The sequence below is a fragment of the Oryzias latipes genome, chromosome 20, assembly GCF_053564925.1.
Source record: "Oryzias latipes strain Hd-rR chromosome 20, Olatipes_Hd-rR_3.1".
Taxonomy (NCBI): domain Eukaryota; kingdom Metazoa; phylum Chordata; class Actinopteri; order Beloniformes; family Adrianichthyidae; genus Oryzias; species Oryzias latipes.
The window spans coordinates 11,542,260-11,565,090 of NC_136256.1; the positions used below are offsets into that span (position 1 = coordinate 11,542,260).

Here is a 22,831-nt window from a genome sequence, read left to right on the forward strand (position 1 = left end):
CGCCAGAGTGGAGAGAGATTGTTTTCTGGGTATGATCACTGTTCGCTCTCCTCACAAAAGGTACCTTGGTCTGTTGTCTTTCTTTCCTTATGTAGTTATTCTGATGTTGGAGGCTGTTTTAACCCAACATAAACCTGAAGAAAACATCATGAAATGTTGAGTCTTTACCAGCAAACATTTTTAAAGGTAAATAAAAGTAAAACAAAGCAGACTAAACTAATTCTACCCTCAACAACATCGGCACAGAAAACACCCCAATTAAACATCATTTCTCATAATGCTCCACTGCAGAACCTGCAGTCACACATGCCTGAGTAATAAAGAGGAACATCTTTCACTCAGTGTTTGTTTACATTCAAATCTGAAAACATTCTAGATATTTCTACATGAGAACTCTTTCCAAAATGGGATTAAAAGCAGTAAACTTCTTCATTTTGTTGTTCAGAAAAGTTTCTCTGAACTTGAAGCTGATAACAAGAGAAGTCTTCCACTTCTATTAATTAAGACTCCCTGCAGAAAGTTCCCTCAAACCATCAATGACACCTAGCAAACACTGACGTTTCTGCTGTCAGCAAAGTCCACAAATACAACCGTTTTATCAAGGTAGACCTTAGAAAGCAAATGAATTGAATCTGTTTTTGCTAAGATATAGCAATATGTTTAAGAATTGTAAGCAAATGAAAACATGATGAACTAGTAAAAACCCAGACAACCATATTTGGAATAAGTCAAATAACAAAACAATGAATGATAAATAAAAGAAATCATTTGTTTTTTGTTTATCTTGTTTACAAAAAATAAAAAATAAAACTTAAGTTAAAAAAAATAATAAAAGAAATAATTTCTGAACACAATCCAACATTTCTGTTCTTGGAGAGCCGCCACAGATGAAAACTGTAAAATGTTTCACTCACCAGGAGGTGGTGGAGCAGGAGGAGGAGGCTCTTTCTCATGACCAGCTTTAACACGTCTCCTTTCAATGTTTACATTCAAGTGCATCTTTTTGAATGATCCGGTAAAAATAGTTTCTTCTCAGAATGGGATTCAAACTCTTGTCCAATTCTTCAGACTGACGCTCAATAAACTTTCCCTAAAATTTATGTCATTTTTAGGGAAAGAATCAAAGAGAATGTTAGGGAGTCAAATTGGTCCATTTGGACTTAAATTTGACAAACATGGCAACAGCTCATTTATGGTTTGATTTCAACCAGGAACCTGAATGAGGGACAAAGTGCATTCAGAAATTGATGCTTTTACTTTCTGTTTTCATTCATTTATTATTTTTCTACCTCACGACGGTAGAAATAAAGAATTGGAAATTGTAAATAAATGCAATGAAACCTTTAGTCTCTGTATGAAAATTATAGTAATAAAAGGATGAGACATAATTGTCCACATTTTGGATTTATCACTTTGTAATAGAACTGCATCGCTCTGGTAAGTTTACAACAAGGGAAACTGATGAAACTTTAAATTATTAAAAACAATACCAGTAATTTTTTCAAATTGATTTTTATATCAGTCAGCCATACCCTGAGCCACCCTGGGGTCACACCAAAATCCACCCATGCTCCTCGTGTAAGTGTAATAAGCTGCAACAACTCAAGAGTCAGGAATGATCCTCCTAAACGTTTGCACACGATAACCTTAGCATACAGCTCTGCTGCATTATGACCCAAGCCTAGTTCCTATATGTTCCTGCCATTCAAAGGTTAACCTATAAATATATAATAATTAATGCCCAAATGACAAAACAATCCCAGAATCTACATAGTATCTTTTGGATTGATTTGTTAAAAGATTTTAATTCATTATTAGGGCCACTGAAAGCTGTGATTAGCACAAACTGCCAGTAGATGTCACCAAAGTACAGGTCAGCATGTCTGTGATCTATGATACCTCCTGACCTTCAGGTGAATTAAAGCTTTACTCACAACTGCCCTTTAGGGTGGATAGGGCTGTCTGCAGGCAAAAAAGGGGGGCAAACCTGGTAGGGGCATGGGGGGCAGCCTGCATGGTACAGTAAGCTTAATTATGTTTATGCACATTTCTCTAGGGGCATGCTGTGTGCTGTCTTAGCGAACACGTAAACAACATGTAAGGGCAAAACAAGTGACACGCAGGCGAAATGCGCAAGGAGCCCGTTTGAGCTGTACACGATAGGTGCTTGCACGTAGCCTGACTGGTAGAATTAAGGAAATTACACATTTTAGTTTGTGTGGACGTCCTACACTTACCCATCAACTGCACACGCAAGGTCAGTAAGGAGCCAGTACAGTTTCACTCATACATCATAAACGCGTGCAACTTACATTATCCTTCCAAATACTTCACAATACACACGACTATCATACATTCCATTTTTCATGACGTCCCTCAAGTTGGTTGTACGAGCCTCAAGGGAAACGCAAGACACACCTGTGCCTCTCTTAAGATCCCCCACAGGCTCGAACAACCAAAACACCGTGTGACCTATGTTCACACACCAGGAATGCCACGTGTTCTTGAACGCACTGTCAGCATATGGTGTTCACATTGGACGATCAAGGAGGGACCTATTCTTTTCCTAGCACTCAATAGCTCATGTCCGCCACCTACAGTTGGAAGAGGCTTGATACGAAATGTTGAAGTGGTGCACATTTCGTGAATCTTACTCCAGGTTTATTCTTTCACAGCTCTATTCTTATGTATGAAAGATTTGTCATAACTCCAGCCGGACACAAATCGCAATTATGAATTTCTCCTCCATGATCAATTTTCAAACGGTTAGGACTTCCATGACTTAAAGGGGACGCCCTCCATTCGTCACCACCAAATTGGTCATTGTGGTTTCACTGTAACCCTTGTGCTATCCTAGGCACTTTAACGTTGGGAGTTGGGTCATCTAGACCCACAAGACAGTGCGCCAAACCTTTTTTCTTCAATGATTTGTGAACTTCAATGGTGTCCATGGATTACATGAAATCTTTCCACCTTTATACACCTTTGACATGGTAGGGAGAACACGTCAATGTAAGGGTGGGGTCATCTAAGATAGCACAAGGGTTAAAGCGCACATTCCATGGCCATGTTTTAAACAAAGAACCCAAAAACGGCAGTAGAAACGTATGTAGCTATTCACGAACATGATAGTTTTGAACGCGGAAGCTCAAAATGCACGCTTACACAGACTTTTCATTGAAAGTGCGTTGCCGAGGACGCTGTGAACGTAGCTTCAGGCTTTAGTCATTTTCTCACAAACAAGAAAAAAACAAAATGAGCTGAAGCTCAAAGGAGCATTGAACACAACACTGCCTTGGAGAGGCATCCTTTATTTTTTGTCAATATATTTCAGGAAACATTATACAAAGCAATGACATGGTCAGCTCAACTAAATGTTGTGTTGGTGGGCATAAAGCAGCAGCTGACAGTGATGAATATGGGGGAGGAGCTAAAGGATATTGACTAAATCTGGGCCTTTTGATCCGGCGGGATGACAGCAAACATGGACCTGCGGGTGATGAGGCTTAAGACTTTCAACAAGGCACTAGCATATAAACCAAAGCAGACACTCCAACAAAACACTCAGCGCTCACTTTAGTTTAACATGTTTATTACATTACATACATTTCACATTTGAGCTTTGACCCCTGGTTGCCCTGCGTTCGACCGGAGAGGCGCCCCACCTCCACCCGCTTTTGAGCTCCTGACGGGTGATGCATGGCTTATTACTGCAACCCACACGTGAAAGCTGGCCTTCTCTAAAACCCCGCTGCTGTTAGCGACGGTACAAAGGAATGAAGACAGTCAGCGTGCAGAGCTGACGAACAAAAGGGAACAAAACGGAAAGAAAGGAGTTCAACTCCAAAGAGGTCTGCTGAGGGTGAAGGAATGGTCCAAAGCAGCACGCTCCTCGTTTGGAATCCATTGCACCACCAGGAACTGTCTTTTCGTCACCCGTCCTCCTCAAAGTGGGGCGCCAGAAACTGCTGACGGATCACTGAAGCGCTGTGAGCGTTTACAGAACACCTGCACGGAGGAGGCCTCCGCCCACACCCACAGGTGGGAGAGGATCTAAAAAGGTCAAACCGATGACCCCGGTGAGGCCAGCTCCTCCGTTCACGTTGGGCACGGCGCTTCAATGATCCGTGACGTGACAACGGAAGTCTGCAGATGAGTGACGGAGAGGCTGGCGCCTCGGCTGATTAGTCTGGATGTCAAAAGCTTTGATAGGCATGGCTTTCCATGGATTCAATCTACAAAACATATTTACAACATAGATAACATCTACAAGAAATCTACATGTTAATCCACCGTGGTTTTTTTTTTTTTTTTTTTACAAAAACACAGTCTTGTAAATCAGCCCCTCCCTGACCCCACCCACCACACCAGCAGCTCCTTGTCGCCCCCCTGTGGTCTGCCAGCAGGACTGCAGCTCCCGTGTGTTAAGACTGGGTTCGGGAGGAACCGTTTTTCTTGCCGGCTTCCTAGTATGTGCAATGACAACCCCGCTCCCCACAACCTCCGGACACCCCCCCAAACCCCCCACCAAAAGTTCTCACACCATGAAGGAATTCTGGTTCTTCAACTTTTCAAGTTCTTTGATTTGCTGTCTCAAAAACAATATCCTGTAAGGGAGGGGGCAGAAGAACAGAGAGCAGGAGTGAGATGGGGGGGTTTGGACGCAGCAACAGAAAGCGTGCGGACGACTCACCTCTGCTCGCGCAACGTCGCCTGAATTTCACAGACCCGGACGAGGGAGCGCAGGTTTTTGAGCTCAGTGCAGTTCTCCGACATGCATATGCTGCCCATGGTGTGAGCCTCCTCGCGGAGTCTGGACGCCTTTGGGGAGACGGAGGCAAACTTAAATGGGGCGGAGCCAAGAAGGAGGGAGGGGAGGTGTGCGGTGGACACTGACCTGCTTCTCCACGTGTTCTGCGGGCCAGCCCTGCACATGCTTGATGAGGCTCTCATTGAAATGGGCCGCAAGGGAGGGGGTGAAGGAACAGGAGGGCCGGGATGTAGAAGAGGCCGGGGGAGCGGAGGCGGAGTTGGGGGCGTTGCTGCTGGAGGCGACGTGGTTGGAACCTGGAGACGGACTCCTCTGACTGCTACATGGAGGGGAAAAAAACATGCAGTCATACAAGATGTTTCTGCAGAAGCTTTGAAACGGAGGAAAAAACCCACAACCCACAGTTCTGCCGTTTTATTTATATTCTGATTCTGAAGGAAGTTTTACTTTGGAAAACTACTGGATTCTCTCCACTACATCCAACTTATTCTTGATGCAAGTCCAATATCTGCAGCTGCTTTAAACTTTATTAGTACACTGGATTTTATGTGGGTTCCACTAAAATGAGACATGGAGCTTCCCTAACCCATAACTGCTGTCAAAGTAGAAGCTAAATAGAAAAAAAGTCTCCAGAACGGATATTCTCTAAATATAATTGAAGTGAATCCGCTCTGTTTTAGCAGCGTCCTTGTAGCGTTGAGCTGGTGTTACACCAAAAACTGTGAGCTGTCAGATGTTTTTGCTGAATCTCACTACCACCTTCCTCCTTCAGATTTAATGTAAATGATATATAATGACAAGATCAACATTATGCTGTTTTTGTTCTGATTTAATATGAAACCTGATCACCTGGAAGCAGAACAGGGAAATCTCTAGTAAATCTGTTTTTTGTTTTCTCAGCATGTTTGAATTAAAGTTTACAGTTAGATGAAAAAGACGTGTTTACAGCATTAATAAATTACTTTTATGCATTTTCATTTCCTTAAAAATATTCCGAATAGTCTGTGTAAAATAGTGTTACAATTTGTTAAAAATATACGTTTTTTTTATAATACAGTCAACTTGGTCGGTTACATAAAAATTACATTTTGCCCCAGTGTGTGGAGGTATTACAGTTACCGGTATTTAAAATCCGTACATAAGCAGAGTAACATGCACTGCAAGTTGTGCAGCATTATTAAATTTACAATCACTGGTTACAATTTAAACTGGAAGAGATTTATTTATCAATTCTTCAACTGCTTCAAACCAGCAATATCTTCAAAAATAAGGAAAAAAAGGTCTGAACAAACCATTTCAGTTGAAGTGTCATCTAATAAAACTGGATTAAAAAGATATTTATCCTTCCTTTCAATGAAACTACTGTAACCCTCCATTGTTTCTCTTGTTTACAATAAATCTTACGTCATCAGGGCTCCAGACTGCGAGCAATTGGTCGCATTTTGCGACCAAAATTTGAGAGTGTGCGACTGAATTTTACATCCAGTCGCACATGCGTGACCAGTAAATTTGCCTCCCCCACCCTTCGTATTTTTTACGAAGGGTGGTCATTGACGTGGAAGGGGCACGTCAATGATCAATGAAATAATCAATGAGACGCGAGCGCACACGCACGCAGGCAAGCGCACACGGACGCAGGCAGGCGCACATACTCGCGCACATACTCATGAAACGCGAGCACGTATACTCTCGCGTGATACCTGTCTGTGAGGCGGCCACTGCGTGTGAGAAGAATAGGGAAAGCCACTGTGAGTGGCTGAAATGCGTGTAGGGGGAGGGGCCTAGAGATAATCGAGCGCGCGTAAACATCTGTGGGAAGGAAACGGAGACAAATATCATCACAACCTGATATGTGCGTCTGAGCTGCTATGAGTAAGCGAACTATTGATTCGTTCTTCCGACCTGCGGCTAGTGTACCAGTGCCAGAGTGTACAGCAGGGGTCTCAAACTCGCGGCCCGCGGGCTATTTGCGGCCCCCAAGATGATATTTTGCGGTCCCCGCCTTAATATGAAGGTTTAATGTTACTGCAGCCCGCCAGTTTGTATGAATGACACTTTTTCATTGTCGTGCGCGAAGCTGACCAACCAATCACAGTGGGGTATATGACTCTTGGGGGGCGTGGCAATGACAGGGTTTGAAAGCAGGAAACCTGACAGCCCCCTCCCCGGACCACATTAAGGAGTTCCTTACTTTCCTTTAGAACGTATTTATTCGCTCGTGATTTTCTAAATACATGCAGTCCGTGCTGAACTTTTCTCTGGGCCGCACAGACCCGGAGGAAGGTTTAGGTTTTGGTTACGGTTACGGCGGCGCATCAAACGGTTTATGCACGGCCGTTACGGCAGCACACCGCTCCCGCGGGGGTCGGGTCAGCTGAGGAGAATAAATGTCCCACACCTACATGCGTGACGGCTAACGGGGCTTGAACTTTAAACACGTGCGAGCAAAAACAACATTAGTTTTAGACACACTGAAAATACGTGGGGAAAATGCAACGATAGACGTGTTTGAGATGAACCGGCACCTCGCCTGGATCGTTGGGGAGACCAGGCGGGGGGGGGGTCTGTGTTATTATATATTTTATGATTATTTTAAGGTTTTGTAATGTATGTAGCCTTTTTTAATGAATTGGTATTTTAAATTATTTTAATTAATCACTCCACTACAAAAACCATCAGGACACATGTCCCATAATGCATTGTTTTGTAGTCTGTAGGGCAGCTTTCAGTCAGTTCAGTTTCCAGCTGTGTCCGGGTAGGTTTGCCCCTTGCTCCCACCCCTTTCTCGCGATATTTTTGTGATGATTGACAGTTGATGTTGGAGCAAAAACAAAAATATGTCACACACCAGGTGATCTGCGCAGCGTTGAGTTCACCTGGGTGATCTCAAACACGCTTATTGTGCATCTTGGCTGCACCTATTTGGTGTCACAAAGATAAATTTCCATCCGTTTTCTTAACTATTTGTACTGTCATGACAGCGATGGTGCTGTCAGTTTACCTTGTTGTTGCATCTTCAAAAGTGCAGATTAAAATGTGACACTGAATTTCAAACAGCATATTGTAATTTCTGCATCTATTATTAAAGTATTTATTAGTAATACAGTGGAAATTAGTAGATCTGGTTAGCATGTTGATTTACGGTATGCGCCCCTAAATTGTCTGGTTGTGCCCCTAAAATTTTCAGTTAGGGGCCACTGTGCTCCTAGTGAAAAAAGTTAGTCTGGAGCCCTGGTCATTGATTCACTAGAGCAGTGTTTTTCAACCTTTTTTGAGCCACGGCACACTTTAACCTTGACAAAAATCCCGCGGCACACCAGCATCCAAAAAAAAAAAAAAAAAAACAGAAATTCATGGTCTGTATTGATCGACAGCGATCAAGTAGCTGCAGGTAAATCGCGGTAACGTAATCCTTATCAAAATGTCTTTAATAGAATTAAATAAACACAAAGAAAAAGTAATTTTAAGATCTTTCATATTCCTAACTACTCAGTGTTTTATCAGGGCCTGTTTGGATGAACAAAGAGCTGATATCCTGGAGATGGGAAATGTTTTTAGATCAGTGAATGATTAATGAGGGCAATTTCTCCACGGCACACTTGACCATCTCCCACGGCACACTAGTGTGCCGCGGCACACTGGTTGAAAAACACTGCACTAGAGAGCAAAAAAGAACAGCAGTAAATGACCTTTATGAATGAATCAGTTCCACTAATGACCAGCAGATGGTGCCAAAAGACTCCAAATAAAACATCTGATTGCTCATTTAAGATAAGCTGTGATTTCAGGTGTGGATGGCTACAATGATTTCCAGGTAAAGTATAATATATTTTAGATGATTAAAATGTAGTTCACAGCTTTAAAATAATAATAAGGAGGAAAATGGATGATTTATAAACCAACTACATCCAATTAAACATAAACAGATTGATAGAGATGCCTATTTTTGGTCATAGGATGTCAGTGCTTCTGGTTTGGACTCACCCTTGGCGTTGGAGGGCTCTCGGGGAGGCCGTGGTGACATCGTGACTGTGCGACTTCTCACTGGAGAGGTGCTGCTGGGATGTGGGCTGGGAATGAGACGTCTGCTTTACTGCTGGTGTATTCACCTGAAACGCAAGCTCTGCATCAGCGCAAAAACCGCAATTTCTCTGTCAACGTATTCACATAAACCAAGAATCCCAGAGACCAGAAATGACATGTTTCATTGTTGGGAAACCTTACAAGACAGATTCCATCAAGCAGCAAAAACCTGCAGAAATGTCAACTATCACCCAGCTGGCATGAGGCTGTGTCATATCTTTGCTCATCTTTGGTTGTAAATGAGATGACCTGACTTTACTGGTTGTCAGACAAGAGTGCAGTCTGGTTGAGAGGTGGCAGTGTCTTACCTTTGACTGTGAGATGACAGGCTGCGTGCTGAGGAGGGGTTTGTGGGGGCCGGCGTTGGTCTGCGGCGTGCTGATTCTCGGGGAAACGTAGGATCTTGGTGATGAGGCGTCTGATGTTAAAGACATTGGTGACTGATTTGACTGCTGGCCTGTTGAGGAGTGTAGAAAATAAATTCAGACTTTTATCTCATCAGTTGTTGCGTAAGTTTTTTAATTGAACAAAGTAAATACAATAACTCCAAAATGAGGTCTGCTGTATTTTCAGTTGGACTCCAAACCTGATTATTTAAGTCATTAAGAAGGTCACAAACGCAAAATGACATTTAACATAAAAACTTGGAACAAATCAGGCCTTTCATTTCCATCGGGGCTGCTAAGTCCTACCTACACTGTATGATTTGTTCCCCCCATTTATAAGTACTTTATGGTATAGCCCTACTCTGTAACCAGTGGAGTAACTTTACAAAATATAATTGAGTTATTAGTTTAAAAACCAAAACCCACGAAAGTGGCACTAGATCTGTTGTGGAGTCAGGTTGAGAAGCTGCACTTTTGCTCTGAGATGGTTAGACACAGAGCCACTTTTCTTAAATAAGAAACCCTTTAAGAATGCGGGGGTTGACCCGTACGGTGCTGTGCGTTTTTGGGTTGACTGGGCCATTGGAGGGTCGTGGAAAGGAGCGGCTGCATCTTTAGAGGAGCACAGGTGTGTCTTGCAGTTGCCTCAGGGTAACCATCTTAAATGAGACGCCATGAAAATGGAACATACTCCTGTTGTACGTGTTGGAAGTATTTTGTGAAGTATTTATAAGGACAATGTAAGTTGCACTCACTTGCATGTGATGCTCTAATCCACCTGCCAGGGCAGTTGTGACTAAGGCTTTAGAGCTTTAGAAGTGTTTGAACCAGCACACCCACATGCACCTTAAACTAACAGGAGCCCTTCCTGTATTTTTGTTGTTTGAATAAACAGTACTTTATAACGTCTTATTTTGTCTTGCATGACTGTATCAGTCTGTGTGTTAAAGTCATTGTATAAAGTGTATTCTGTGTTCATGTTGTCACATGTAAATTATGTAAATTAAAACTAAAATTCATCAACTCCCACTCTAAGCATCTTTTGATCTACTGTAAAATCGTCCCCGGTGGTCTTTTAATTATGATTATGTCATTTTAGGAGAAAAATCAAACAACCTGTGTCATTTTCCAGGACATAGTTTCTGCAGAGCAGCAGTAGTTAATTAGAATTTCACCTCTGGGTTGTGGAGTGGATCTGCTGGTGTGGAGTAAGCCCCCCCCCCTCCACTTCCTGTCACCCATCCGTTTACTCTCTCTTCCACTAGCTTACAGCCTCTCACACCTCAACCCAACATAAGCAGTGCAACAAAAACGGTGAGCAATCTCAGAGCTATCCAGGCGCACAGTTCGGAACCAGATTCCAGCTCAGAAGAGGAAACAGAGACGTTCATGGATGTAGTCCACTACAAGTGGATGAATCAGAATGGAGCAGAGCAGGGAGCTACGTCACAACTACAAGCTTTTTTTTACCATCTGCTTAATACACGACAATTTGAATAAAGAACTACTCAGAAATGTGATTCTAAGCTTAATTTTCTCTGTCTATGTCTTCAAACATGTGAAAAATGCTACAAGAACATGTCTTTAAAACAACAACAACACCAAAGCCTGAACTCACCTTGGTTAGAAAGCTGAGCGGCTTGAGAAAGGATCGTAGTGATATTGAACGCCGACGGTCCAGCTGTGAAGATCTTGTGGAGCATCGACTGTAATGAAGCTTGTGTGACAGCAGCTGTGAGAACTACACAAAAACAAGAGGAAACCCGCTGTTAGGCATGCAGATCAAATAGTCTAGGTACTACAAATACATGATTGTTTGCAAGCTTGGATTCAGCAAACACCTGAACACTGTCAATATTTGGAAAGGTTATATTTTCATGGTACTGGAAATCTGCTTCTGCAGAACTTCAATAACATTTGGAGACGGATAAAGCAGACGCAACAATCCGACTGCTCTGATTTCTCAAATATTACATTTATCTTATATAGTGTTACAATCATTCTGTCACAGTAGGGTTTTTGCACACAAAACCAATAGGTGGGCAGCCAGCAAAGGTGCATCAACAGCTGTACAAGGAGATCAGACGGCCCACTCACAATTACTGAAATGTGAAACTACAGATCTGTGTGCAGAGGCCTAATTACTGGATGACAGCCACTCCTGCAGCTCCTCGCTGCTTCAAGGAGACGCAGAGCTGTGGAGGCAACGACCATAATGACGGATGTGCGCCGAGTAAATGTGCTTCTGACTGTTCAACCAAAGCCGTCTGTTCAATGATCTGCAGAGAGGACAAGAAGCACGGAGAAAATCTGCTGCTTCTGATGGGAACCTTAAAAACTATTTAAAGTAAAAACCGGTCATACAGTATGAATCAATTTCACTACTGAATTACTTAAGACATAAATTGGAGAGTTACTTATTAAAATTTCAATCAAATAAAAGGCTGTGGGTTGAACTTCGATTTTCCAGACAGTTGGAATGGAATTGAATTGGCTGCTTGATAGTTGTCCAAGAGTGTGTTCACACACACACTTCCGCCACGTGTGGGAAGAGGTACTGTCAAAAGTTTATAGCCTCATCGCTACATCATGGAGGACACGTCATTTATGTTTTTTTTTAAAGCTATACAAAGGCGTCAGAAAGAACGTTGCTATGTCTTGGTACTGTCATGATGCGGCTGTAACGAGTAACCGAATATTTGGATATTTGTGATCTGTTCCCAAAAATACAAAGATGAATATTTAGCATCATCCATGATAGCTTATTCGCAATCGTTCTAAATTTAACAGAGCGCTTTTAAATTTATATATAAAAAAAGAATAAAATAAAAACCATCCACAGCTCTAGTTCATGAGATCATTCAGTCTCCCTGTACAGAATGTCGCTTTCAGTGGGACGTCCTTCTCTGAGACTCTGTCTGAGGACTTGCTGTCCCGCATTAGTCCAAAGATGGTAAAAAAAAAAGAAAGAACAGCCATTAGAATAGGGCTGCACGATAAGAGGAAAACTCGCGATCTGCGATATTAGTGATCAATATTGCAATGATGATATAAGTTGCGATACATGAAAAAATAGCAAACCAACCAAAAACGTCATTTCATTGCAACATTTTATTTGAAATAAAAGTCAACACAACTTAAATTACACTCTTAATGACCTTTGTCTACTTAGGAGGCGAGCATCTAACATAAAAGGCATCCGTCCCATTGGTCAAATGCTTAAAGGGATTTATTTGATTCGTTAAATACTTCAAGCTGGGGTAGGATTTGGGCATAAATGCTGTTAAAGGAGACAGATCAACGCCGAGAAGGGAATTCTACAGATCCTAAAAGCTTCTGTACCTTCGTTGATTTTGGCCATGTCCACGCTGGCGTTGTTCAGTTGCAGTGCGGTCTGAAGTGCTGGGAGGAGCTGGCGAAACAGAGTGGGGTCCTGCAGTAACGGAGGAGTTGACGACTGAAGAACCGGAGAGACAGGCACTGTGGAAGCTGACGATCCATGCGGCCCAGATGACGGGTTCACGCCACCCGAGCCTGATGACGACAACGACGATGACTGAGTGGCATGAACTGCTGAAGGCTTCTCCGCCTGGGATGATTCTGTGAAAAATTTGAAAAAAGAACATATATATAAATATTTTAGGTATTTGCTCACATTGTAGTTCAAAAACTACAGTCCGGGAGGAAAAAGTAAGTGCAGCGTGTCCTGATCATGTTAAGGAGCTGCCTCTAGGTTTTCAGGTGAAAGGAGCTAAGTCACTTCAAACATTAACCACCCTCAATTGTCCTAGGGATTTTTTTGTGTTAAGGTGGATACTTTAGATAGATATTTCTTTATTGATCCCACATTGGGGAAATTCAATTATCACAGCAGTTCCAAAAAGCAGAGAAAAGGGACAGCAATGTGCAAAAGTGAGGGGTGTTCCCAAATGTGCAAGTATACAAATACAAAAATGTGCAAAAATATAAAAAAAGTAAAATGTAAGTAAGTAATAAATTATGTACACTATTACAACATAACACGTTATGCCTAATAATACAATTAAATAAATAAAGTGAAAACACATAACACCATAACTGTTTATCTAAAGCAGTGTGTAGTTTTGTGGTAACCTGGGAAAACATTAAAACAAAAGACCAGTGGTTGTAATTTGCAGGAGGGCAATCAGGTCTGGTGAAATCTTCCTCTGAGTTTGTCAATAAAAGTTAAAGGCCTCAAACACTATTCATACCATCAGACAGATCACGAAAACTACACAAGACAACGAAAAAGGCTTTAAATGACTGTGGGCCTTTAGATGGCTTTAACCAAGTAGAAGATAGAGAAGCTGATGCAGAATTTATCTGAAGAAGTTTTACTAAAAAGATCTAAATAAAATACAAGCTTGAAAGGTAACTGTAAAACTCAGGCTGTAAAAGCAAACATCAAAATTACACAGTGAAAATTATGAATATTGAAAGAAAAAGGTACACTTTGGAAAATCCCACTATGCTCATCTTTTGATTTATTTTAAAGTAGATGGCAGTCTTTGGTGGTATGATTATGGTATACTGTTTTCAGCCAAAAAAAACAAAAACCTTGTCATTTTATAGGACATAGTTTCTGCAGAGGGGCAGAAGTTGTAATGCGAGTTGTGGGTGGGACTGTTGTCATGGACCCCCCCCCCCCCCCCCCATTACTGTTTACTCTCTCTCATGCTAGCTTACAGCCCTTCAAACCACTAACCTAACAAAAGCGGTGCTACAAAAGTGGAGAGAAACATCAAAGCTATCCATTCGTACAGTTTTGATCCAGATTCCAGCTCAGACGAGGAAAACAAAGACATTCATGGATCTATTTGTTTACCAATGGATGCATCAGGATGGAGCGAAGAATGAAGCTCGTTGACATAAAAATCCGCTCTTTTTCTAACTGCACTTTTACATTTGCTCCTGATTCACAACAATTTGATGGAGAAATGCACAAAAATTTAATTTAGGCTTTTTTTTTATACAAGCCCTCCATCAGACAAATGCCACGAGAACATGTTAAAAACACCAAAAACACAACTGTTTATCAAAGTGGCTCTTTAAATGCTAACTTAGTGTTAAACATGAGCAGCAGAAAGTAAATGTCATCACAAAAGCAACAAATAAAACCTGGCCTTGTGACGGGGAGTATTTTTTTTAAAGAAAATTACTGTCTATTAAACACAACACAGTGTCCTAATGTGAAAAACACCCAGCAACAAGAGTCTTGAGTCGACTCCACAGCACGACCCGGTGAAGGTGTGTTGTGACCTGGATGAGCTGCTGGGCTCTGTTGGAGCCACCAATAAAGATTCAAATAAAAACTATGATTGTCAAGTTAATTAAGCAGATCAACGAGTCGGGGCGTTTTCCTTAAACTGCTTTGTCTAAACTTTTCACATTGCCCAAACGTGTGTACCGGTATTCATGAGTGAAATGCAGCAAAGGATTTTCATATCATTGTCATCAAAAGGGATGCATCAGATGTCTGTGAAAGACTGTCTAACATTCAAAATGCCATTTCAAATGGGTTTCAAATGCAAAATACAAGCAAAGAAAAAAGAAATTAAGCAGCTATGGACAACATTTATTTTCCTTTTGACAGCTCAGCCTTGGAGTAGAGTGTCCCCCTGAAACTGGAAGGCCATAAGTTCAAATCCACGGCCGAGTCACAGCAAATGTTTTAAAAATGGGACCCAATGCAAAGAAAGAAAGAAAGGAAAAGAAAGAAAGAAAGAAAAAAGTAATCGCAGGAAAGGTTCAACATGTAATATATTTACAAATAAAGAAGGTACACAGAAGGAGTTTTCAAAGTTGTAATAATATACCTGAGCTTTTCTTTCCAAACAGTGCCTGTGACACGGCAGCAATATGGTAGTGACAGGGCTGGTTAAAAAAACATACCGGTAAAAGTCACTGAGAGCAGCAGTAACACAGAGGCAAGCGCTGCGAAGGAGGGGGCTGGAAGTTTTCTTCCACAACAGTGACACACCGTAACACAGCGCCAACAGGGCTGGTTTAAAAAAAATGAACGTAAACGTCACAGAGCTTTCTTCATCTTCCTCCTGTGCACTGAAACCATGGAAGTCTTCCTCAGTGTTGGATGATTCATTTATAGGGGCGTGATGATAACCGCATCACCGGAGTGATGACCTCATCACCTTTTTTTTTTTTGATAGTTTTTTTGTGTGAAGGTTCTGAATATGGTCCGTGATTGGAACTATAATAAACACACTAAACACATTCATCTTTGCTGATAATTTACTTTTTCTGCTAGTCCTGTGCTCAGACTTTAAGGGTTTCTGGGGGAAACCTTTTATTAATGTTCTCCTTCACTCCCTGCGCCGCGCCTCTCACTCCCTCTTAGAGCCACGTGCAGCGCAAGAGGTGAGTGGCGCAGGACGCGGCTCACTCTACTTACACAAAACACGCGGTTTCAGAAGCACATACACATCCTCATTCTACAACAGAAGTTTCCGTCTCTTGAGGAAATATGACAAATTTACTGCGTTCTAATTATGCATTTCCATTACAAGCTGAGCGCTTTCTTAAGTGCGCGACACGGCCGCCCACCGGAGGACTTTGTGTTGGGGGGGTTGGGGGATTATTCCTGTTCTCCTTCACTCTGTAATACCAAACACGAACTGTTAAATTTCGATGAATATCACTACATGTTTTGTTTGGGAACTATTTTGTGCAGCACAACGTTTCGTGTCTGTATAAACAAAACCCTAGCCTCCTGCCCTGCGTTCTTCATGGATGTCAGGCTTCATGGCTACCGGAAAGGTGACAAAGTGTCTGCAGTCTCGTTTATTACTGGGCAATATATAATATTCTGAGAAGATGTCTGTACCAGAGAGCACAGGTGAAGCCTCGCATGCAGCTCCAGAGCACTCCGCTGCAGAAGAATCAACACGCACCCCCCAACACACTTGTACGCGGTCCTTCCTCCACACGCAGCACGCTGACACAGACACGCATAGTCATTCTACAGCACCCATATGGTTAGTTCATTAGTTAGATAGGTATCAAAAATAAAAAATCCCACACTGTCACAGCTCTTTTCATTTATACGACAAGAAATCATTATGCAACCTGGCGCTCAGTGTCCACACACCACTAACCCTGCATGTAACCGGTAATCTCTCCTGCTACAACCTACACAGACAAACCAGCACCCACATCATGTGGATTCTCAGATCATAACACAATGAATGAGTTTTACAATAGAGACTGAGATCAAATGCGAAATCTCCGGAAAATTACCAACATGTATTAGCTAAGCAGTTTTCTGAATTTAAATTCTTTAACTGCAGAGAGTCTAGGTGGGAGAAATTACAATCCTTAGTAGAAAATAAATAAACAAAAACATAAAATGTACTGAAATTCAGAATTTCAGAACATATAAAGAGCAGACAAAAGGATTAAAATGAAAAGACAAACGTAGCTGCAGTACCAATTTGTTTTAAGTAGAAGTGCTTCATTTCACCTGTTGATAAAAACACCTGGAAAATGCTAAATGTACTACATACTAGTACCTACTCAATAACAACTAGAGGTACCAGAGGCTAAAAAGTAGTACTATGATGACTTCAATGTAACCAACATTGGAAAAGAGGAGCTAAAAGCATCTATTCTCCTAATTTTGTTGAGACTGGAGTTGGCAGGTTTGTTGGTGTGATCAGATGGTTTTGGATCTGAAACATTCACTACTGATACGTTTTTCTAGCCCAACAAAGAGCTAAAACTATGTTAACTGTAATCTGCCAGTTTCAGTTCTAATAAAATCACTTAAACATATCAGTCACAAAAGAATATAATATATTAGCTCACACTTGCATTTTGTCAAAATAATTTACCAAAACAAAAAAAACTTTTTTATTTGTGAGGTCGTCTGTGAAGTATAGTGGTCCCTCAATATCGCTGTCGATCTTTTGCTGTCTTAACATTTAAGTGCAATTTTGCATGCCTTTTGCTTTTTTTTTTACATTATGTTTCGTGTCCTGATTGGTTGTAAGGCATTCACAGTCAATCTCTGTGCCGTTTCTCTTGTATAGAAAGCCTTCAGCAGATCTTTGGTCTCATTCTACAATCCTGAACTTATTTTTCCTATGAAGGTTTGAACTTTGAGAGTTTAAACGAGAGAAAAGTGTAAAAATGTTCATGTCTGACTGAGAAAAGTGTATAGTGTGTAGTGAGGGGATTTAGCCTTAAATCATTGCACAAATATTAGATTTTGTCTATTATAAGTTATTTTTAGAACGCAGCTCCTGCACCAAAATGAGGGATTACTGTATATAAGTAATTTCAGTGCAATTCCATCAGATAAAACCTAGTTGTAAGGTAGGGGTGCGACAGATCATGGCTGAACCGTAAACCCCAAGGATCACTAGTTTTTAATTTCTTGTTTTCTGGAAGAGATTTGCAATCAGCCCATATTAACAGGTGCTTTAAATCAGGTAATTGATTTATAGACCTATAAGCACCAGAGGCACCACACAACTTGACAGCTAAATAATATCCAGTGACCTGTGAGAAATAATCTACAACTTTGTTATTCAGTGATGAGTAGAATGCTCTTTACACCGAAGACCTGTAATATGATCAAAACATTTGACATGCCTGACAAAATGTTTTATCTGCTAAGCATTAGCCATACTAGCTGCTAGGTTAAAACATAATTAACAGTCTGACCAATAAAACAAAGTAAGTGTGATTTAGTGAGATGAGTCAGAAAAGATCTGTGCAACACTTACTAGGACCAGTAAAGCCAGGGGCTGCTGTTGCTTGCATAGCCTCCCTTCTGTAGTCCCTGTCCTTTGGGAAATTGTTGACAACAGCAGTCTTTGTTGCCTCTTTTTGCCTTTGTTCTCTAAGCGGCAAATACAACAACACTGTTAGAGATCTGTGCTTAACAACACTTGTGCAAATGTACTTTAGTGTGCAAAGCCAAATACTGTTTCATTAGTGGAAAAAAAACCATAAAACTACCTCTCAAGCCATTCCTTGGGCTTCTCCCACTGGGAAACTTCTGTCCTACAGTTGTAATAATATTTCTTTCCAGAGGAACTGATGTGCTCTGACCAGTCATCAGCAGGCTCGAAAGGCTGAGTAGAAGAACACAAACTTAGAAACAAATGGCTTCCTGTCAGACAGACAGGTGTTTTGGTAGAGGTCTGATGCAATAGCCGGCAATCTGTTCTAAAATGCAAAGGAGGATGGGATGGAAGCAGAAGGGGAGAATTAGCTCTCCTATGACAGAAAAGTCCCCTTTAACCCTTCATCGTCAGTGTGAATTTACTTTACATCTACATTTAACATTTTAAAACTGAAGCATTTTTATGTTGTCATTAGTATGACGCTACATTCACACCGAAGGTGATTCATGTGTCAAATCTGTGTCAGGCGCATTTCTTTTGATGAGTGACAAATTTGCCACTGGACCCTTGCCAAAAACTGTGTTCATGAACGTGATGCTCCAGACGCATGTGGGAGGAGCTACTCTCCAAAGTTTTTAACTTCATCGCTACGTGAATGGGATATACATGTCTCTATATCCCATTTAGAGTGCATGGAAGACACGGATGATGTTGGGATCAGGTTCATTTATTTTCCAGATAAAAAAACATTGGTAATCATGTCTCCATTAGGTCATTCAGATTCTCCCAGTACATGAGCTTCCCCCCATCTACTGAAGGAGCGTCGTCTGAAAGACGGCGCTTTCAGCGGTACTTCTGTCTCTCGGTGACCCAGTGTGACGAATTGCTGCCTCACATTAGTCCGAGTAAGGAAAAAAGAAAAATAAGAATAAGAGAATTAGAAAATAAAAGTATGGAAAAAAATATGAAGCTCAGGAGGAGAACAATTCGATTCCCCTTCATGTTGGTTTTGTACTTCACCCCCTGATGACATCATCAAGAAGTCATGGGCAAAAGCTGAGTCCCTAATTGGTTGATGCGAGGCGTCTTTTTTGCCAAAGTATTTGAACTCTCGATGCAACGCCCAAATCATGTAGATGCCACACGCCTAATTGCGCTGCAGGACCTCTGACCACGTCCGTACATTAGTTTAAGATTAAAAATTGGATGCCCCTAACGCGTGAATCGCAGTCGGTGTGAACACAGCTGAAGAATAAACTGAAAGGAAGGAATGACCACCAATTATTTTAACGGAATGAATTAAAAAAAAAATTAACCAAAAGATTAAGACAGCATAAAATATTCAAATCTTGGTGCAACAGTCACTAAGGACCAGGTGAGCAATGTTTAGCAAGTCATTGGTCCACATTGTCTAAAGCAGAGGGGAGCACTTACTGCGTCTGAGGTCTTGTTTGGATTTGAAACCGAGTTGGAGCTATAAAGGGAAGTATGGTTGTGAGAGTTTTCTTGTGGTGAATAACTGGTACCTAAAAGAGAAAACACAGAAGGAACAGCCCATGACAAAAAGACAAAACTCAGTGAAATGCCAAGCAGATCATCTCCTGCTTGAGTTAGCTTACAGTCAGAAGTACCTAAAAGTAATTACCTCAATCGTCAACCACAACTTTATCCATTAAAAAAACAAAACGATTTGATTAAAAATACAAAAGACTTTAAAATATGAATCTATTTTTAATAATAGGTTTAACTCTCCAGCATTAAGAACATAAATCAAACAATTTCAGCCGTGTATAAAGGACTTGCACTTCTAGCTTGAGAGCTATGATTTTCACTTTGTGAACAGGAACAGGAAAAATAAGCAAGGCGGGGGGGTGGCTCTTTATATACACAACAGTCTTAAACACAAAGTTGTGGAAATGATGTCTGGCTGTATTGATGATGTCATGGAATCTGTAGAGATCAGTATGGAGGAACAGAGTAACGTCAGTGGCGTGTATCGAACCCCTGCATCAAACATTGAAACTTTTACAAGTACCATTGAAAACATGTTGGCTAATATCTCCAAAAACGTAATATTTCTTTGTGGCAATTTTGATATGGATTTGTTGAAACAAAACAATCACATCACAACAGAAGATTTTACTCATAAAATGTACAGTTTAAGCTTCTATCCATTAATCAACAAACCGAGCAAAATAACAACAAATAGAGCGACATTTATAGACAATATATTCACAAACTGCCTAGAAAACAGAATAAAAAGTGGATTGCTGAGGACTGACATCAGTGACCACCTTCCAGTATTTGCAAACTATAAATGTTTGTAGAGAAGTAAAAGAAAAAAGGCAAGTAGTTACTGAAGAAAACCAACAGAGGAATCATTAAATGCATTTAAATCAGAACTACAAGCACAAACTTGGTGATGATGCATTACCTTAAACATTTTCTGGTAAAAGCAATTGATTTTAAAAGCATTTTTTAATGCTTCTATGCTTTGAAGAAACCTCATTCTGTGTCATTTACTCATGTTGGACAAACTTTCATAGCTTTTTGCAAGCTACAACTGGAACATTTTAAAACTTTGCAGCTGCATCAGGCTTACCATCATCATTCTAGCAGATTTTCAATGACCAAACCAGAAAGAGTACCGTAAATTCCGGGTTATAGAGCGCACCCATTACAAGCCGCACCCACTCATTTTCACGTGTTGAGCTACCTTCATACACACATAAGCCACAGCAGTGTACAAGCCGCGTGTAATCAGCAATGCGGCCAACCTGTCACAGCATGTCCAGACTCCCAGACTAAATACTGCTTTTAACCCCACTGTGGGAGGAGTCGGCATAGCATCAGCTCATGTACTTGAAGATACCCACATTTAACAAACAGCATGGACCTCATTCCTGATCACAAGTTCCTCAGTTATGGTTTTTTTTGTGTGTATGTTAAGTTTTTTTTAACTTATTGACAATTGAGTTATCATACATAAAATTACAGTTACCATATAATCAACATTACATCCCTCAGTTATGATGAGGAAATTTACATCCGCGATTCCCCATTTCCCATGAGTCTTAGGGGGTTAAGGCGGGGCTATTCCCTGGGTCACCACACTGTTGTCAGTGTTTATTGAATGAGCAAGGAGCAGCGGTGGTGAGAGGGGCGAACGAGAGAGCAGCTCTCCTTGCGCTTGTGTCGCGGCAGCGTTATGGTAGTAACAGGGCTGGTTAAAAAAAACACACCAGTAAAATAAAGCAGCGGCAACTGAAAAGCACGCGCCTGAGCGCGATACGTGCGCCTCTGTGCGGCGCCCAGTCGCTGCGCGCGGCTGCTGGTGGACGGAGCGAATCGTGTCTGTGCAGAGCAATCGGACTCAATACTGTGCGTTTTGTGGATGACGGGCGAGAGAGGATGAGTTTTTACGTGTGGGAGCCTTCAGACTGCCATCTGTCCCGCAGCTCTATGTGAACGAGCAGCAGGAGAACATCATCTCATATTACGGAGCTGCTAATAGATGGGCTAGTGTCACTATGACTCTGAGGTAAATTCACTCCTGAGCATGCGCTGTTCTATCCGTCACGCAGCTGACCGGCTTTTCCAAACCCGTTGGTGATCGTGGATTTTTTCACGCTGCTTTTAACTTGAAAGCTGCATCATATTGTAGTGGCGATCACGTGCACGTTGGGTCCAATGGCACCAAAGGATTCTGGGATGCGGCTGGCCATGCATGTTTCTTTTTGTTGAACCATGACTGAAGTGTCTAAGACCTGAAGTGAGGTCCATGCTGTTTGGCTGCTTAGAGGTGTGTTGAAAAACAAATGACTTGTTACTTGGAGTTGGATTGCGCTTTCAACCCCAGCTCCGAGATCAAAAGTACGTTCAAGGCGGCCGTTCAAATAAATCCACAAATTAGCCGCGTCACTGAATAAGCCGCAAGGCTGTAAGCGCAGGAAAAAAGTAGCGGCTTATAGTCCGGAATTTACGGTAAATGCGCCTTTGGTTGATACTTGTGTTTTCCTCCAGCTGAATGCAGACATACAAGACATGCTATTGATATGTATTTATACAATTTATCATCAACTTCTTAACCCTTTAACATCAGAGATGTCGTCAGCAACACCTAAACAACACACCCTCTTTGACAAACCGTAACTCTGACCGTTTACACCAGGGGTCGGGAACTTATGGCTCGCGAGCCATATTTGGCTCTTTTGATGGTCACATGTGGCTCGCAGACAAATCTTTAACTATACTTTTTTTTTCTTTTTTTCATTAGACCAGTCCTTCTCGGGCGCAATGCGATGCCAGAGGCGCGGAGTAGTATCGGTGCTTGGAGAGAAATATCAGCGCCAGCATGATCAGTTTACTATTATCTATTATTTCACAGAGTTTGTACCACGCGGAAACCTGTGAATTGCCGTGCCTAAAACTGCGCGCTCCCGTCTCTGAGAAAAAATAGCTCGCAGTTGCGGGGACGGGATGATTGAGGAAGAAAGCAGAGGGTGGGGGGACAGGCAACAGGTGAATCGCGCAGGGATTGTAATAACGTAAAACCCGCTGCCCGTCACTCACTGCAGCGTGTGAGTGTGTGTTTGACTCCAGGTCTGCATGTGATCAGTCTGTCTCACATCTACAGAACATTCAGACCTACGATGACGTTTAAAGTCTCAAAGCCTGCATGAAGCAGAAACTCACCACGCATA

At 41.6% G+C, this 22,831-nt stretch overlaps 1 protein-coding gene across 2 annotated transcripts in view; it reads right to left on the reverse strand.

The window, feature by feature from the left end:
• Positions 1 to 3,575: 3,575 nt before the first annotated feature.
• The window catches only part of waca (WW domain containing adaptor with coiled-coil a), a 32,800-nt gene continuing 13,544 nt past the window's right edge, over positions 3,576 to 22,831 (reverse strand). Inside the window, exons 4-13 of one of the 2 annotated variants that reach the window (XM_004080884.5) lie at positions 19,563 to 19,654; positions 18,241 to 18,356; positions 18,006 to 18,121; positions 12,583 to 12,840; positions 10,859 to 10,981; positions 9,163 to 9,311; positions 8,756 to 8,880; positions 4,898 to 5,090; positions 4,694 to 4,821; positions 3,576 to 4,607 (exon numbers count right to left, since the gene is read on the reverse strand). In XM_004080884.5, the coding sequence (XP_004080932.1) occupies positions 4,538 to 4,607; positions 4,694 to 4,821; positions 4,898 to 5,090; positions 8,756 to 8,880; positions 9,163 to 9,311; positions 10,859 to 10,981; positions 12,583 to 12,840; positions 18,006 to 18,121; positions 18,241 to 18,356; positions 19,563 to 19,654 (1,370 nt within the window). In that variant the 3' untranslated portion in view covers positions 3,576 to 4,537. The remainder of the gene's footprint in view (positions 4,608 to 4,693; positions 4,822 to 4,897; positions 5,091 to 8,755; positions 8,881 to 9,162; positions 9,312 to 10,858; positions 10,982 to 12,582; positions 12,841 to 18,005; positions 18,122 to 18,240; positions 18,357 to 19,562; positions 19,655 to 22,831) is intronic. The other variant, XM_020712509.3, reaches the window with a different exon arrangement.